Raw genomic sequence first — 16872 nt, 5'->3', positions numbered from 1 at the left:
ATCCGGGTTTCGCGGGGGTGAGTTTACCGATTCCTTTGAGGCGTCCTTCTTTGCCAGGACGTTCCCGACCCTGTTCCCATTTGGCGTTGGGGGACCAAGGCTGGTTGAAGAGACCATGGTCGACGCGGGGAAGGTCACGGCCAACTTGCGAGGCAGGGCTGTCGAGGCAGAGGCGGCCGCGGAGACCCCGTATCGTCTCGAAGCTTGAACCTTCAGGCGTGGGCCGAGATCGTGCTCCGGCGCCATGGTGGTCGATTTGCACTGCACCACATCTTCGCATTTCTCGTCTTCAACATGGGGTGCGGTCGAGGAACCGCCGGGTCAGCATGTTGAGTGTGGGAGGAAGAACTTCCGCAAGGTAGAGCGCATCGTGCGTTCGATGACCACAGAAAGGCTAGCGGCGGCGAGGGTCGAGTTGGAGAGCTCGGGTAAGACGACCGATGGTGACGTGAAGGAGCTTCTCAGGAGCCTCTCGCTTTACGGCCACCGGCAGCCCATGTCGAGAGAGGTCCGTCTCAATATGCGGCGGAAAATCCAGTCGCTCATCGTCGGATATGGCGTGCCGGCCATCTGGTTCACCATCAACCCGAACGACATTACGAACCCGGTGAAGCTGCGACTGGCGGCATACCGCACACGCGATCCCGACGCGGCCGAGGAGTTCTTAGAAGGCCTTGGGGATGCGTATAAGCGGGCACGGCTGGCGATATCGGATCCCATGAGCTCGGCCGTGTTCTTCCACCGCGAGATGAAGCTGTTCTTCGATCATTACGTGAAGGTCGGTGAAGAGTCGGTATTCGGGCGCATCGGCAAGTACTATGGCGCCGTGGAGACGAACGAACGAGGGCGCTTCATGTTCACGGCTTGCTCTGGCTGCACGGGAACGCGCATCTCAGCTCGATGCTTGCCGACATCCACGGGGAGGATCAGGCGGCGTATCGCGAGCGAATCGTCCGATACATCGATAGCGTCTTCTCAGAGGTAAGAATGCCTACCTAAGATGTGCCACCGGGAGCCTGAAGTACTCTTCTGATGGCCAAGTGGGGCCGGGTTGACGTGCAAGGCAGGATCTGGACCAGGAAAGTTTTTGCGCCGTGCAAGCGGAGCGATCTGTGACGGGCGGTATTGGTTCCCTGCTGGACAACGCCGCGCAGTTCTCGGCCGCGTTTATCGAGGAGGCCAACTTCTGTGCCGGCGCGACGCAGGTGCACACGCATAGCCCGACCTGTGTGAAGTACTCCTTGGGCAAAGGAGGGCGGAAAGGGGACCTCTGCCGGTTCAAGGCGCCATGGAGGTTAGTCGACAAGACCGCCCTCACGGCAGACGGGGTGCTGCAGATCCGGAGGACACACAGCATGGTCAATCGATGGAACGAGGCTATTGCTGTCGGGCTCCGGCACAACCATGATATTTCCTTCATTGCGACGCAGCGCAAGACAATGGCCCTCATCTATTATGTCACGAACTACGCGACCAAGGTGGAGGACCCGGTGTGGAAGCGTGTGGCGGCCGCGGCCGAGCTCCTGGCCGCCTCAACAGGTGATGGCACGGCAAACGGAGGGCGGGACGGTGGCGGAGACGCTGCCACCGATGACCCTGTCAAGGGAACAGGACGCGACAGTTCCTGATGAGAGTGGCGAACCGCGTGTTCACGGAGCGTCCGCTATCACAGGTCGAGGTCGTCGCTCACCTTCTCGGATATCCGGCCGAGTTCACCGACAGCAGCGCGTGGGCGTACCTGAACTGTTCTCTGCTGTACTGGGAAGTCTTTCGGCGATGGCGGCATCTCCGAGAAGCCAGTGGCGCTGCGGCTATGGATGACACCTTGGATGAGTCGGTCGTCGTCGAAGAAGAAGGCCTGAGAATCTCCCACGTCGAGGCGTACCAGCACCGGGGAGAGCTGCTGAAAGGCCTATGCCTGTATGACTACATATCGATCGTCAGACTGAAACGCATCGGCAACGACGAGAGCTGGGCGGCTTGGGGGGAGATGTCTTTCGAGGATGGATGGCGCCGGGACGACGCTGGGTTCAGGTGCTCAGGCGGCCGGGCAAGCACGCTACCGTCTGCCTCGACGGCTACCTGAGCAAGGACTTCACCTACGATGACGAGTCGTGCTACCGGAGGTGTGTATGGCAACTGCTCTGTCAGCGGGCATTATCGGAGAGGCTAACCCACCCCCTGAAGGGCAGCCGTGCAGCATCTTGCGCTGTTCGTGCCGTGGGAGTCCTTCCTGGGCGAAGGAACAGGTGAGATCAACAGCATCTGGGCGCGGGCTCGAGACGCTATGGCCCCGAGAATATCATGTCTCGTCGACAACGTGCAGCTGCTTCGACGATCCGCCGAAGACGCAAAACGCGACGCCAAGCAATGGGCAGCCTCGTCCGGCGATGGCGACCCGACGGTCGCACACGTCGAGGAGGGTGGAGCAGGCGAGGCGGGCGCGGAGTCTGCAGCGACATATCAGCCCAACAGCATCGGAGACGCAACGCGGCTCATCGACGTCGTCCGAGGTGCAGTGGGAGCGAATCAGGTGACGGCCAAGTCGCCGGAGCTCATGGCAATGATACAGCAGCTCTGTCGGTTTCAGCAATCGGCGCTGCGCTCGACGGCCGAGCTCGAGGCCACGGCGCTGATCGAACGAGGGGAGAGGCGGTTAAGCATGCCAGGGCGGGGATTTTTCGGGGCCGCACTACCGCCGCAGGATCAGGTCAAGGCTATCAAGTCGCAGCAGGTAAGTGCCTCGAAGGAGAGGGAGAGGATGATCCAAGGGATACAAAGCACGCCCGCCGCCTGGGAAAGCGATCGCCGCGCAGCGTTGCGAAGGGTGATGACCGGTTTCGGGAGGACGAGGTCGAAATGACGATGGCCGACTCCGACGAGACCGCTATCGACGCAGGGGCGGGAATGGACGTTCAGTTTGGCCCATCAACCTCCTTCCTCGCGGCGGGCAAGGTGTTGGCAACACGGCTGACGCTGAACAAGAGGCAGTCCATCGCTTTTCTGATAATATGCCGCCAGCTCGATTTGATGCAGCAGACCGACGGGGCGATGCCTGCCAGCTGCGCCAGTTCGTCGGTGGCGAGGGCGGTACCGGCAAGTCGCGAATCATCGAGGCACTCGTCGAGCTGTTCAGTAAAAGAGCCTTTCGAATCGTCTGCTGATCACGGCGACGTCGGGGACTGCGGCGGCGCGGATCAACGGCATCACGATCCACTCCGCCTGCGGGTTCACTAAAGACCAAGGGCGGGGGCGCGAACATGGTCAAAGACCTTGACGGGTGCGGCTGCCGAAACAGGCGGAGCGGTTCATCCACGGCCAGTCTCGAATGGATTGGCAGGAGAAGGATGTGCTCGTCATCGACGAGGTGAGCATGCTCGGGGCGCGGACGCTGCACGCCGTGAACGAGCGGCTTCGCCGGCTTCGCGGATCGCGGCAAGATTTCGGGGGGATCCCCATCGTCCTCTTCTGCGGAGATTTTCAGCAGTTCCGGCCGGTCCAAGAGAGGTCGATCGTCCTGCCTAGCGCGGCCATCTCGTGGGACGTAGACAACTCGTTCAAGGCCGAGCAGCGTCACCAGCACGACAAAGCGCACGCACTGTGGAAGAGGTTCACGACGGTCGTCATGCTGGACGAGCAGATGCGCGCCGCCGGCGACCCGGAGCTGCAGAGGCTGCTGAAGCGGATCCGTCTAGGCGTGCAGGATCGGACGGATCTAAACCTCCTCAACTCAAGGTGCTACCGGGAGGGAAGGCGGATCCCTTGGGAGACGGGCATCACCGTGGTGACGCCGCTCAATAGGAATCGGTGGAACCTGAACATGGAGGCGAGCCTGGCGTTCCGGGTCCAGCAGCGGTCGACGATGCGCATTTTCATCTCCGAGCACAAGTGGAAGGAGGAGCTGCCGACGGAGGAAGAGGCGATCATGATACTCAACCAGGGCGACGATAGCGCGATCCCGGTGCCGGCCGTCTTCATGTTCGTGGCCGGGATGCCCATCGTCGTGAACCACAACACCCACCAGGGGCTGAAGCTAGTGAACGGCGCGAGCTACTCGGCGGTGGAGGTCATTGTCGACAAGGCGTACCCGGGGCATCGGATCTCGGCCGATATGACGATCCACTTCGGGCCGCCGGCGGGGATCATTCTCGAATCGGAGACGACGAGATATCTCCACTTCGTCGGGATGCCGCCGGGCACGATCTTGTTGACACCCATGACCGTTAAGATACAGTGCCAGCGAAAAAGGCCGTGGCAACGCAACGACGTCAGCCGAAAGGGTTTGCCGTGCGCAGCAGCGTTCGCGTGCACGGACTACAAGGTGCAGGGCAAAACGCTGGAGCGCGTGGCCCTCGAGCTGCGAGGACACGGACGACGAAGATGGATGGAACGGTGGTGCCTCGCAGTGCGACCCGTACGGCCTGTACGTGCAGCTATCGCGCTGCCGAACTCTAGACGGCATCATGCTCGTGTCCAAGGTGCGGGACAGAGACTTGGTGGGCAACCGGGTCCCGAGGAGATGACTGCCGCACAGGCCAGGCTCGAGGTACTGAGCGAGAGGACCGTTGAGGAGGCGTTGCGCTGGCTGGACGGTGATGCTGAAGAGTCAAGGCGGCCGCGCCAGGAGACGCGATGAAGAGTTCGGCAGGCGGGAAGAGTCGGCAGGCGGCAGACAGGGTGGGAGGCGCCTAGTGGTGGGATAAGGCACGCGAAAAGGCAACAGAAGCCGGGGGAAGGGCAGCGACCAACGAGGAGGGAGGCAAGGAGGGACCAATCACAAGGGACCAATCAAGGGGCGGAGAACTTTTGGGGGGAGAGGGCGGGGTCTGCGGGGCACGTTAGAAGGCCTTTCGTTCCTCAAGGCATATGGAAAACCACCCTGGGTATACGGATGCTTGGATGTCTAGTCCTTGCATCCGGTCGTGCAGTTCTTCGAGCTGGGCTTCGTCGGACATAGCTCGGGCGGTCGGGGCCATCGTTGATCAAATGAATGAGACGATGAGGGTTCGTATTGGTCTATTTGTATACGATTTGTCGTTGTTTTTGCGATGCAATCGTCTATCAAAAAGTTTGCTCGTGGTCGCCGGCAGACTTGCAAATAGATAAATCAAATCAAATCCGGGGTCCAATTTGATTTGATTTGGATAGCAAAATCATGGATCTGATTTGATTTGATTTGATTTGAATCGATTTGGATCTCATTTGGATATCTGGATAACCCCACTTTTTTCCCACGACGAAATACATTGAGCCGCTCCTATAAGGTCCGCTTTGAGCAGTGTGTCCATCAACCAAGTTACTTGACTTGGTTGGTTGGGATTGGTTGATTACGTAACAACCAAGTAAAGTAAAGACGGTTTTCAACCAAGTCAAGCAAGACCCTTTGGCTTACTCGGGGTTACTTGAGGTTGCTCGACGACCTTTCCGTTTTAGGCAACTCGTCGCGAGAGCCCCATTTTATGAGTCGGCGAGGGGATGCACGCACCCTGGTTGGCTGGGCTTCCCAACCTTCTTGCTGCCAAAATCTCGCGAAGTCTACTTTGTGAGAGAAGCCGGTCGCGCCTAGCAAAAGAGTCCGGAGCAAAAAAGGCATGAAATGGAAACGGGAGAAATGCGGGTGCGTAGATATTTTTATCATGTAAAGTTGATGTGGCAGTCTTTCTGCGATGGCTTGTTCCACCCACCACATGTGGTTGGGGAAAAAGTCTAGGGTAGGATATCCTGGTGATACATCTCGCAACGCGGCGATAAGAAGCAACGACGAGCTGAGATACGTTATAGAACATGTTTTTACATCAATGTCAAACCATGACGACTTGCTATCCTCTTCGATTTCTTCATCAAATACGGTGCCAGGCAGCTGTTGTCATCATATCAATCGCAATCTCATCACCGAGGCAATTTAACTTTTCTCGCAGACAGAGACGGTTATCACAGACACACGGAATCGCTACAATACAGATGCTGTAGCTGCTATTGAACATCGCAGGCACCTGCCTTAGAAGTCATATGTTGTTACCATACAGTGCTTAAGGGGCCAAAAAAAGAAATCGTTCAAGCAAGGTACCGACAGTGCCAAAAGTCTTAGGCGGGGTACATCGTGCAGCCAAATTAGGAAATACAGTCAAGCAACATCAACCAACCAAGCAAAGTAAGCCCCTCTCGTCAAGCAAACCAAGTAAAGCAAAGGGTCCGGTCAACCAAGTCAAGCAAAGGGGTCAAATTTTGCTTTACTTGGTTGATGGACACACTGGCTTTGAGGCGGCCTCTCTGAGCTGTGACCATCTGTCCGGCAAGGCTAAATATTCTCTCCGGCTCTGAAGACATCGCCGGAATAGAAAAGAGGTCGATTGCCATTCGCGACAAGCGTGGATACTGGCGTCTGCGGAGAAGCCAGTACTGGATGGGATTGTCCACAAGACAATCGCCCGGATCGGTACTGCCCACCCATTCTGCGTACTCGTCACGCGTGGAGGACGGTGAGGACGCAGGTTGGGCGCCAAGTTTCCTAATTGAGGTCATGAAGTCATCTAGGTCCGTTGTCTTCCTTGCAGCTGTGGGCTCCTCGGGTATCGTATCTTGCTCGACCGCGAGGGTTCGGTACTCCTCCCATAGCTCTTGCACAGCCGCCCTTCCTCTGGCCAACCAGTCCGGATGATCGGACCATTGCGACTCGACGGTGGACCAGCGAAACGCGGGATGGAGGACGAGGCTTGCGAGGTACGCAGGGCTATCCTCCGTAAGGGCGTAGTATTGATCCAGCTTCATCCAGCCGAGATTGCAGCCGATTCGCAGGTACGGTTCCTCGTCCCGTTCGTGCTGTAGCTTTGCCTCTTCTAGGTGCTTCAGAAGCCACTCCATTGTGAGCAAAACTTCCCAAATCGCGCCGAATTTGCCTTGTCGTGGCTGGCCCTCTAGGCGCTTTGTCGCGATCTTCAATGGTTTCAGGATCGCCAAATACTCTGCAATAACGGACCAGTCCTCAGTGGCCATCTGGTCGTCCACAATTGTAGGCTTCTTGCGGCACTTCTTCGGCATCGGCTTTGCCCCGTGCTGTGTCCTTCTCGCCACATATTGGTTCCACTCTGTCACTTCCGCTTGGACCAGCGAATCGAGTGCATTGCGAAGCATGTAGCCCCGCTCCATCATCGATTCGGACGAGTTCCAGCGAGTAGCGTTGTCCATGACGACATCGTAGGTTGTTTTGTCTTCGAGGCCCAGGGCGGTGTTCTCAATGGATTGGAGCTTGTGGAGCCTTTCAATGCGCTGGCCAGACCTTTCCACCCAGTGAACGATATTGTGCAGCTTGCCGATGGGGCCCCTTGATCTCCAGAGTCTGACCTCATCTTGGATCTCTTTGTTGGCTTGGCAATCCTCTTCAAACGCGTCGGCGTCCGTGCCGAAAAGAATGGATCGGGCGACGAGGTTGATGATGTGGCCGCAGCAACGGAGCCGACGATGCTGCTTGTTGAACCCCAACTCAGTGCCCAAGTCTTCAAGGCACGTGTCGTTGCTCTCCGCATTGTCTGTGACAAAATATCCAACGCGATCCTCGAACCCATACTCGTGGATTATCTCGCTGACACGGTCGGCCAGGTTTTCTCCACAGTGGCGACCTTCAATCCGTGGCAAGCCGAGGAGAAACGTACGGAACTTCCCTTCGTCATCAAGAAAGTGTACGGTAAGGCCGAGCAGAGATGTGAATTTTCGGGATGACCAAGCATCAAAGGAGACGTTGATGCGGCTGAGCGACCGACGAAGCAATTCCGTCACGACGCCTTTGTGACAATTGAAGGAGCGCACAATCCAGTCGCGCATTGTGCTATGAGTGGAATACTGCCCGAATCCGCAATTGCGCTGTTCGCGTAAGCCATAAGGTCGCGAAAGTACGGACTCTCCAGTTTGTGGAATGGTATGTTGTCGCATGCCACCCAGCGTATCAGGAGATGTTGAAAGCGAAGCGGTTGAAAGGACGAGATGAAGGCATTCATCAGAGCCTGATCCTTCGGTCGGTTGAGTCTAGGTCAACCACGTCGAAAAGAGTGCGTTGCTTCTTCCTCTGTGGTAGCATTGGCCCGCCTTTGTTGATGTGGTGAATTTCTTCCATGTGACTGTTCGCTTGACTTGTGGATGCAGCATCGTACATATGGGTAATTGTAGCCTTCTTCCCGTGGCAGACCTTGCAAAGCCAAAACCGATGACCGGAATCGTTTTTCTCGATATCGAACCCATGCTCCTATACCCATCCCGTCCGCGCTCTTTTTCTATACTTGCGTATAGAGAAACCCGAGAGGCGATTCCAATCGATGCCTTCATATCCAACGTAGTCGATCGAAGGTGATGTGTCAAGGTCGGGGGAGCTCTCGGGAGCGCTAAAACTGGTGGACGGGACACTAGAAAGGGCGGCGGACAGCGCCTCGCCTTCTGCTGTATGCGCCATTGCAGTCAAGTGCAGAGCTGTCCCATTCTGGCCACCGGCTACATATATCTCCCCCCGTAATATGGCAGACGCACCCACTAGATATATTTCACGATCAAACGTGTCAGGTAAAACGCCAAAAGAAAGCTTGGTGACACGGCCTGGAAAAGCAACTGCCCGTATCCGTAATTAGCGACCGCTCTGGGCCAGGGCTGGCTCTCAAAAATCATTGGCCCAGGTCGCCATTGTGGGGCGTATCCAAATAATCAGATATCTACGGTCGCACATTAGGCAAGGTTGGCAAAAACCGCACCAAAAAAAAAGGCTCTCTACCCCTCAATCCCTCAGCCCATCAATCCCTCGAGACACCTTCGTCAATTGAAGCCTCTGTATTTCCACATCTACGATAAACGATGCCTAAACGCAGGCCGGACCTTGAGCCCTTTCGGGCTCACATCAATGAGCTCTTTCTGTTAAAGTCCACGCAGCAGGAAATGCTGCAGTCATTGAACAATCTTCTTGTTAGCCAAGGCTCCCCGACAGTCGGCTTGCGGCTCTTTCAGACTCAACTTGCAGACTGGGGACTGTCTCGTCAAGTACAGCTTGATGACCTATCCGAAGATATCGTTGAGATGCACGACTCTGGATTTACACACCAAGCTATCCAGGCTCAGGTCAATGAGATCCTTCGTGCAAGAGGCAGGCCGGAGATCTCGCCACGCTCGCTAAGGAGCTATCTGGCTACTTCGGGACTTTCACGGCATAGCCACGCCCATGTCTCTGAAGAGCTTATTGAACGAGTTCGCTTTTACTTCTATGCATACGGCTATAGTGACTCTTCAATCCTTCGTGGCTTGCAAGCCAAGGATGGAATGACGGTATCCCTTTTTACAGTCGTACGCGCTCGACTGCAAAATGGAATGAAACGCCGTTTAGGCACGCAAGAGGAACAGCAAGCGGCCCTTTGTGCGGCAATTGAATTCCTCGAAAGGGATCTCCAACAGACACCTGCGGTTCGTTCATTTGGCAGAGGCTATCTGTACAACTATGTTCGATTAAAGGGTGGCATCTTAGTATCACAGAACCGTCTCTATGACTTCTATCGTTCAGTCTTTCCTGAGGAAGTCCAAAGGCGCCGCGAGGGAAACTTCAAGCACCGTACCGACTTTACTGTGCCGGGACCAAACTTCCTTTGGTGCCTTGATGGGTACGAGAAGCTCAAGCGCTTCGGCTTTCAAGTCTACGCTTGCATTGATGCATACTCGCGTTGCATTATCTGGTTCTTCTTAGGAAGATCAGCGACTACAGCGTTAAGCACACTAAAGCAGTATCTTGTCGCTGTACAGCGTCTTGGAATGCGCCCCTTTTTCACTCGTTGCGATCACGGCATCGAGACTCCTCTTTGGGTTGGGGCCCAGGCAGCGCTTGCAAAAGCCGGTTCAGCTCGATTTACATACGAGGAAATAGAAGGCATGCGTCATATCTACCGCCAAGGAGACCTTATCGAGTCTTGTCATATGTACGGGCCAAGCACGCGGAATGTACGAATCGAGTCATGGTGGCGAAGCCTTCGAGCTGGAGCGTCGGACCGATGGATTGTAAGTCAATCGAACTATATTACTATATATATATGTACGGGTGCTAATGATAGAGTAGTCTTTCTTCAACGAGCTTGCAAGCTCGGCTGTTTTCGTTGAGTCGAGGCTGAGTGACCAGATTGCGCTTTACGCAATCTATACACCAATGATCAAGGATGAGTTTGCTACGTTCGTGGACCTTTGGAACTCCCATAAGATCCGCACACAGCGAAATCGCCAGCATGTAGTAAGTGGCAGACCTATGGATCTCTATAATACGGATCAGGTACGGAACTGGGGTGTGCCTCTCAGAGAGGATGACGATATTATGGCCAGCGAGGTTCTGCAGGATTTACTCGAGCCGATACAAGATATCGATATCGATTCCTTCTTGCCACAGGAGACAGAAGACTGGTGCAATCAAGAGCTTACGACGATGGGGTTTGGCTGGGAGCTTGATCCAGGGCGGGATCATAAACACCCCTTCTTTGGGGTATATATACAACTTCGCAATCGAATCCGGCAACATCAGGAAAGTGGTCACCAACCTATCCTTGCGGTAGCAGAGCCTCCAAGAGGCGGGCTGGCAAGATACGTAAGTGACTTCAATCTTGATTTAAATATACATGCTAATTAAAATATTATAGGAGCAACTGGAACAAATACTCGAACGGAACCATACTCTTTTACAAGCTCAAACACGGCTTCAGGGCGACGTTATTCCACCAAGCGCTCAACACCAGTTCCGACTATTTGAAGAGGAAGACATTCAGGGTATACCCGAGCCGCTTGCATAATCGCATTAGGCACCCGTTAGCCTCGTCGTCTCTCCTGGAGGTGCCTAGTGTTGAAGGCCGGCCCTTGAGAGACTGCTGCCTCTATGTCTGCAGAGGGAGCTGAGGGACCCTGAGCTTCGTTGGCAAAGAGGCTCTCGCCTCCTTCATCTCCTTCATCTTCATCTTCCTCATCCTTATCTCCGTCCTGCCCCTCATCTGGCCCCTCATCTTGCTCATTATCCTCGCGAGCCGGTACCGACCGGCGCCGTGAGGATTGGACTTGAATACAGTCAGCGGCAAGATCCTTCAGGGCTGGCAGCGCTGGACTTTCGAATCGGGTAGCGTTGATGCGTTCTTTCTTGATATGGATGCTACCCCTGACATTAGGAGACGCATTCCTCTTCCTTTTCCGCTTCGGACCGACACTTGACGTCGGAGTCGCAAAAGTGTCAGAATCTTCTTCCCCGAGTGATATGTCGTTCTCTTTTTTCCCCTTAGAGTCAACAGACTTCGGGGCACGAGGGTTAGGTTCTTCGACCTGGAAGGCGATCCAGACGACGATATGACCCTCGCTTACATCCCAGCTCTTGCGGGACTTGCCAGATTTTACATCATGCGGGAAAAAGAGGTCGCAAACAGAAAGACCGCGGTGCGGGACCCTCTTCAATCCGCCGTGCCCGCTGGAGTGAAGCTTTTGCCAACGGCTGCCAATCTCCCAGCGCATATTATTGTGGAGCTGATCCTCGAACTGTGGGCGGACGTATTCGTCAACCCATTCGCTTATAGGTATCTGTCACAGTTATGTGGATGCGCACATTAGGAGTCTTGTGGTGTATATTGAAAGCTCTGCCCCGTCCATCCAAGGAGGGGTGCAGCCGGGACCTTAAGTAGGTACCGGCGCAGGCTAGGAAAACTCTTTTGTTTACAAAACGCGTAGGGGTCTGTTACGCGTCACGGTAAAGTGACTTGTGCCGTGTCGTGACCGTTCCTAGCGTACGTAGACTCCGCACTCCTCGTGACAGTATCGCATGGCTATGGGCATAATCGTCGTGTGGGAAAGGGTCAAGCTCAACACTCCTATATTGACTCGTCAGTTACCAAGCAAGGGCATAAAAAAATCCGTTTTCTTCTACGTACCAATCGGATCCTGTTTCTTCGACAAAAAAAACCCAGCTTGCTGCTCGCCACGGGAGAGGATAGCGTTGACACGGATCGGCAGTCCGAGTGGATGGTCGTAAGGGTCTTCTACCTCTGCCGTCCTGCAGTACGCAGTAGCACGTTTAACGGAAGACTTCCAATGGTTTTGAAAGTTGATCGTCCGGTCCCGCTTTCGAGCTGACGGTCGAGCTGGGCCGAAGACCTGAGCGGAAGGTTGATTCGATGGAGAGCTTTGGACTGCTGGGGACTCGGTGTCTGATATAACAATCGGCTGGGGCCAGGCTTTCCCGCAAAAGGGGCAGAAAGAAGAGTCTTTGTTCTCGTCTCGGATGCGCCAATGGAAACGATCAGCTTTGGGGCACTTCTGTGTGCCCCAGTGAGGTGCCATAGTATCAGAACATCGATAGAAACGTCAACAGAGTCGACAAAAGAAAGGGAAGGATAAGGAGCGTTGAAAAGGAGGACGAAAGGAGCGATGCTGATGATGATGATGATGTTTATTTCGCCATTGACGATAGTCAGAGGCACTGCGTCAGACTCGCTAAGCCTAATCTAGAGTTGTCCAATACTCGGTTCCGAGCCCAAGGAATTCGTCCCGATCTAATGCCTGAATTTCTCTTACATCCTTCAATCCGTCTCTTGCTCATTTGACCTGTCCCTTTCCAATTCTGGAGCCTGTCTGATGAGGTACAGACCACTCTCCTCCGCCGCATTTGACGAAGAGTCCACCTGCCTTCAGCCGTCCGGTGTAGCTAACCTACCAGCTGTGGGGCAACCACAGGTATAGGTAGAGGGTTTGTGCTGAAAAGAAAAGGTTAAGACAGAGGATGTATGTTAGTAGGGCGTCGGTCGTAACTTGGCGAGTTCCCGGCGATACACCGGGCACCCAGGATCTGTAGCCTTGTGTGCTCCTTTTCCACCGCACGCTGCACACTTGAAAACGTCCGAGGTGCAAGTCGACGCAGAATGGCCCGGTTGGGCGCACTGTCCACAGATCGGAGCTGGCGCCTTGCAGCGATAATGCAAGTGTCCGTAGAGGTGGCAACGGTAGCATCTCGCTGGTTGAAGTCCCTGAACGAATTGTCGCGTGTATGCACACTCGCCATTCGCCATCTCAACCGTTCGTTTTGCAAGCAACCTGTCCACCTCCTCTTTCTTATCCAGGTGTACCACTAGAGAGCGGTATTCCTTGTCGACAGACGCTGTCCCGAGCCATCGCATCTTGTGCACTTTCACCCCGTTCATCCGCTCAAACACGGCGCATCCGATATCATCCGTCGCAACCCCGCGATGTGCTCTATCAACCCGTAGAGGGTACCACTGCTCCCCATATAGCGTTCCCTTGTCGAAGTGTGTCTTTATCCAGGTGTCGTTCTGCCGTACTTTATCGACGTCCGTCTCTCGAAAGAGAAGCCGAAAACGCCCGTTTCTTAGAATTGACGCCCAGGCAGGTCACACCCAACTTCTCAAGGGCAGCGTTCGCGCGCCGACGAATGGTGCCGGCATTGCCTTCCTTTATGTCGCTGTCTAGGACCCGACTCACGTCCAACCCAATGCCTGGCAGTGGCCCTGGGACCGGAGAGGGTGGTGGCGAAGGTGGCAGGTGCTGGTGCTGTTGCTGATGAGGCGCACTTGGAGTGGCGGACTCCGGAGGGCTAGCGACGCGTGGGAAGAGCTCGTTTCGAATGAACTCTTCCAGTAGTGGGTGAGCCAAAGCGAATCCCAATAAAGTGGGGGCGGGCACGATTAACTACCCTGTCGGATCTCACTACGAGGCACGCACGAGGGACAAGTCGGATGTGAAAGCTAGTGGGGTAAAAGAGGTCTCTGTTCCTGTTACAAAAGAGAGTAAAGAGCGTTGGGTGTCCACTGACCCAGCTTAAATAGCTGTCAGGAGGGACCCCGATATCTGCATACACAGGAAACAAGTATCCTCCTTCCAAACAGGGTCAGCTCGATGCGACATACCCCCTAAAAATGGCACACAGGACGACTAAGGGGACAGAGGGACCCGTGGAGGCCCTGAATCAGGGCCAATTCCCGCGTATCCTGATTAGGGCAATGTTCCTGTACTGCATCGATACCCGACTCAAGTCTGTGTGTGACCTGCCTCTTTCACTGGGGCTTTTATGCGTGCGTGGATTTGACCGTTAGTCTGCTCCTTCTGACAGTAACGGTATGTGGAAGTGGATACCGTAAGGTATGTGGAGGTGGATACTGTAACAGTCCGATCGATCGTCTGTCTCGTCGTTTAACCTATCGCCTGTCTTGCTGGCTGTCCTGCTGGCTGTCCTGCTGTCTGTCCTGTCTTTTGTTAACTGGTACCGTAGCTCAATATGTTAGGGGGTCAGCACTGTTGGCACAGGTGCTGGGCGTAATTGATGTAAATTGAGCTACAAAGAGTGTACAAGGGAGACGTGTCTACCATCGCCCCCTTTAGGTGCCGTGTCCGTGGCGCTCGCACGTGATTAGTCTGGCTATGCCATATCTACCGGTACACATAGGCCCTTACAACCAGCTTCGGGCCGGGATTGACGAACAGAGCCAGCGGCTTGTCCTTGGAGACCCAGAATGTTCATCTCGCGATTGGTGATGAGTCTTGACTACGGATAGCATGCTGATTTAGCCGGTAACTCTAGCCCGTAAGTCTTTATCCTGCGATTGGCGACGAATCTTGTTTTTTACTGTACTCTAGCATGTAAATGTTTATCGCGCGATTGGCGACGAGTCTTGACTGCAAGTGGTATGCTGACATAGCTTGCGACTCTAGTAGGTAGAATAGTCACGAAAGATTCTGGAGAAATGCTTTGGTAGGGCACTAGAGGGAGGCCTTGGGTCGTTTCAACACACCGTTGTCGGACTAACTCGGCGTACGGCGGAACTCCTGATATCGGCTTTGCATGGAGTGAGCATAAGTTATAATCGTTGTATGGAGTTCTCCACTGGAGTTTAAGCTCGGCCGGCTATATGCGGGATTCTACTTCCTAAATCTAGAAATCGCAAAAGAGATCAGGCTGCTTTTTCCCTCAGCAGTCGAAGGGATTAGAGGCTGATATACCCTGTGTAAGGCACGAATTATACTTTGTAGCTAATGTGCGACCGTACTAACTTAGGTCCTTTCGTTCCTCAACAAGGCATCTTCGCTTTCGGCTTAGGGAGGACCTTCTGTAGAGCGTTCATCCACACCTGGGCCATCTTCTGATACCCGGCATCGTTTGGATGGACCTTATCGATTAGGTCAACCATGAACACCGGTGTGATCGCCTTCGACATATCGACGTGGACTATAGGAAGACCTTGGCCCGAGAGCTTCCTCACAGTCGCCTCTACCTGCTGGTTGTACCTCCGGATCCTAGCGTTGATATGTGGGTCGGTAGAGAAGATAATCGAAGCTAGGAGTATCCTTGCATTAGGCGCCTGAGCGTGCGTATCCTTGACCAGTTTCGTTAAGTCGTTAGGAGCCATCTTTGCGGTCTTGTCATTATACATATTGTTAGTTCCAATATGCAGTAGGATCATTTGAGGTGCAGTATTCTGCACCAGATGAAATGCCTCAACAATGGAATCTAGCCCCCGAACAGTGATACCGGGATGTCCTTCGTTGTCCGGGTCCGCCAAACCGATGCCGCTGTGCATTGAACCCACGAAGTCGATATGGTAGCCAGACTGCTGGAGCAGGGCAAAGAGGGGTCCTCGGTAGCCGGCAAGGGTGGAGCTGCCGGTCCGTCCGTAGGTGATGGAATCGCCTAGAGGCATGATCTTGATCGGTGCTGCCGCTGTTATGATGCCACTCGCGGCGAGTGCTGGGAGCACATGAGCGCCTAGTAGTAGGAAAATGAAGAGGAGCGAAGCAGAACCGCCGGTGAGGGCTGCAAGCTGAAGATGCTTGATAGACATTTAAGGTATTACTGATGATACCTAGTCTGACCGCAAACTAGGGTGAACGAAGGCTATAGTTTGGAGGGAAAGGGTAAGAGAGGCTATGAAGCTGTTATGATCCAAGCTTCCTAGTTAGGTTGATGTTAAGTGATTTTTGATCTTTACTCTTCTTTCTTTCCTCTGCCTATCCTTTATACCTAGAATTACAGTATGGTTTAAAGGAAGCTCATTCTTTAAGTTTGGGGCGTAGCACTGGTATCTTTAGATCCTAGGGCGGTCTTAAATATTTGGCCTAAAGATTCCTAACGGCTAGGTAAGTCAGTGGCGTCGTGCAGGCAAAAGTGGAATGCACACTCCTACAAGTGTGCTGCAACTGACACATATCTTACGACCGCTTCCCGACAGTCGGAGCATTAATAGGGCTTTTCATTCCTTAAGGTACTTGGACAGGGATGTGCGGGCTGGCCGTCGGTTTAGGGCAGCGCCTTGTCTCAAGGAACGAAGAGACAAAAAGATATTCTACCCTGAAGTTCTACCAGGCAACCCCCCTCTCCTTGTGAACAACTCTCCCCTGTAAAAATTCTGACCCCTGGAGAGCTGTTAGCGGCTTGCTAGCTGGGGCCAGATTTACAGGCCACCCGACCGCGCTTCCGCTGCCAAGGCCCATCGTGGCCCTAACAGCACAGAGGAAGACCTTAAGAGTTCATATTCCTCTGCGAAGCCGGTCTTGACAATTGCGCTTTGGCCCATAGCTTTCCTTCGGAACCAAGGAGCTATTGGGCAATTGGAGGGTTCACCCTCCAATCACGGTGACCGGTTGCGGAGGTTTTTCTCCCTGAAGGCAAGCTGCGCGACAGCCTCTGATTCCTTCCGAGGGTTTTTCCCTGCCGCCGCTCCTCGATCATTTCCTTTGCTTGGTTACTGGAGCATGGGACTGCGGCAGCAGCGTTGGCCGAACGAGCGAGAGAATTCTGACCGGCAAAACCAAGTGGATGTCGTCGCGCTTTCCTTCCAGACTCTGCGCGTCTTCCGTCCTTCCCTCGGCACGCATGCTTTCTTGTGA

The 16872-nt window shown here is 54.4% G+C and overlaps 4 protein-coding genes across 4 annotated transcripts; 1 reads left to right on the top strand and 3 right to left on the bottom strand.

Annotated features, from left to right (window-relative positions):
• Positions 1–520: 520 nt before the first annotated feature.
• HRG_10179 (PIF1-like helicase domain-containing protein) lies at positions 521–4523 on the top strand (the record flags this gene model as incomplete). Its single annotated transcript, XM_044868650.1, has 10 exons — positions 521–789; positions 897–981; positions 1068–1539; positions 1605–1837; positions 2035–2126; positions 2188–2734; positions 2803–3090; positions 3299–4180; positions 4235–4280; positions 4456–4523. 10 exons carry the CDS (start codon positions 521–523, stop codon positions 4521–4523), a joined length of 2982 nt encoding a protein of 993 aa, XP_044716005.1.
• A 1775-nt stretch (positions 4524–6298) lies between these two features.
• Positions 6299–7818, bottom strand: HRG_10178 (transposase; the record flags this gene model as incomplete). Its single annotated transcript, XM_044868649.1, has 2 exons — positions 6299–6382; positions 6448–7818. The coding sequence occupies 2 exons, from the start codon at positions 7816–7818 to the stop codon at positions 6299–6301; spliced, it is 1455 nt and encodes a 484-aa protein (XP_044716004.1).
• Positions 7819–10809: 2991 nt separating this feature from the next.
• HRG_10177 (uncharacterized protein) lies at positions 10810–12318 on the bottom strand (the record flags this gene model as incomplete). The annotated part of the gene is made up of 5 exons (XM_044868648.1): positions 10810–11051; positions 11100–11197; positions 11282–11520; positions 11770–11849; positions 11910–12318. 5 exons carry the CDS (start codon positions 12316–12318, stop codon positions 10810–10812), a joined length of 1068 nt encoding a protein of 355 aa, XP_044716003.1.
• Positions 12319–15056: 2738 nt separating this feature from the next.
• On the bottom strand, positions 15057–15827 carry HRG_10176 (GDSL-like lipase/Acylhydrolase family domain-containing protein; the record flags this gene model as incomplete). The annotated part of the gene is made up of 1 exon (XM_044868647.1): positions 15057–15827. The coding sequence occupies one exon, from the start codon at positions 15825–15827 to the stop codon at positions 15057–15059; it is 771 nt and encodes a 256-aa protein (XP_044716002.1).
• Positions 15828–16872: the final 1045 nt, after the last annotated feature.

This window comes from Hirsutella rhossiliensis, assembly GCF_020360975.1.
Source record: "Hirsutella rhossiliensis strain HR02 chromosome Unknown scaffold00015, whole genome shotgun sequence".
In the NCBI taxonomy this organism is placed as follows: domain Eukaryota; kingdom Fungi; phylum Ascomycota; class Sordariomycetes; order Hypocreales; family Ophiocordycipitaceae; genus Hirsutella; species Hirsutella rhossiliensis.
This window is presented reverse-complemented; position numbering and strand designations above follow the sequence as displayed.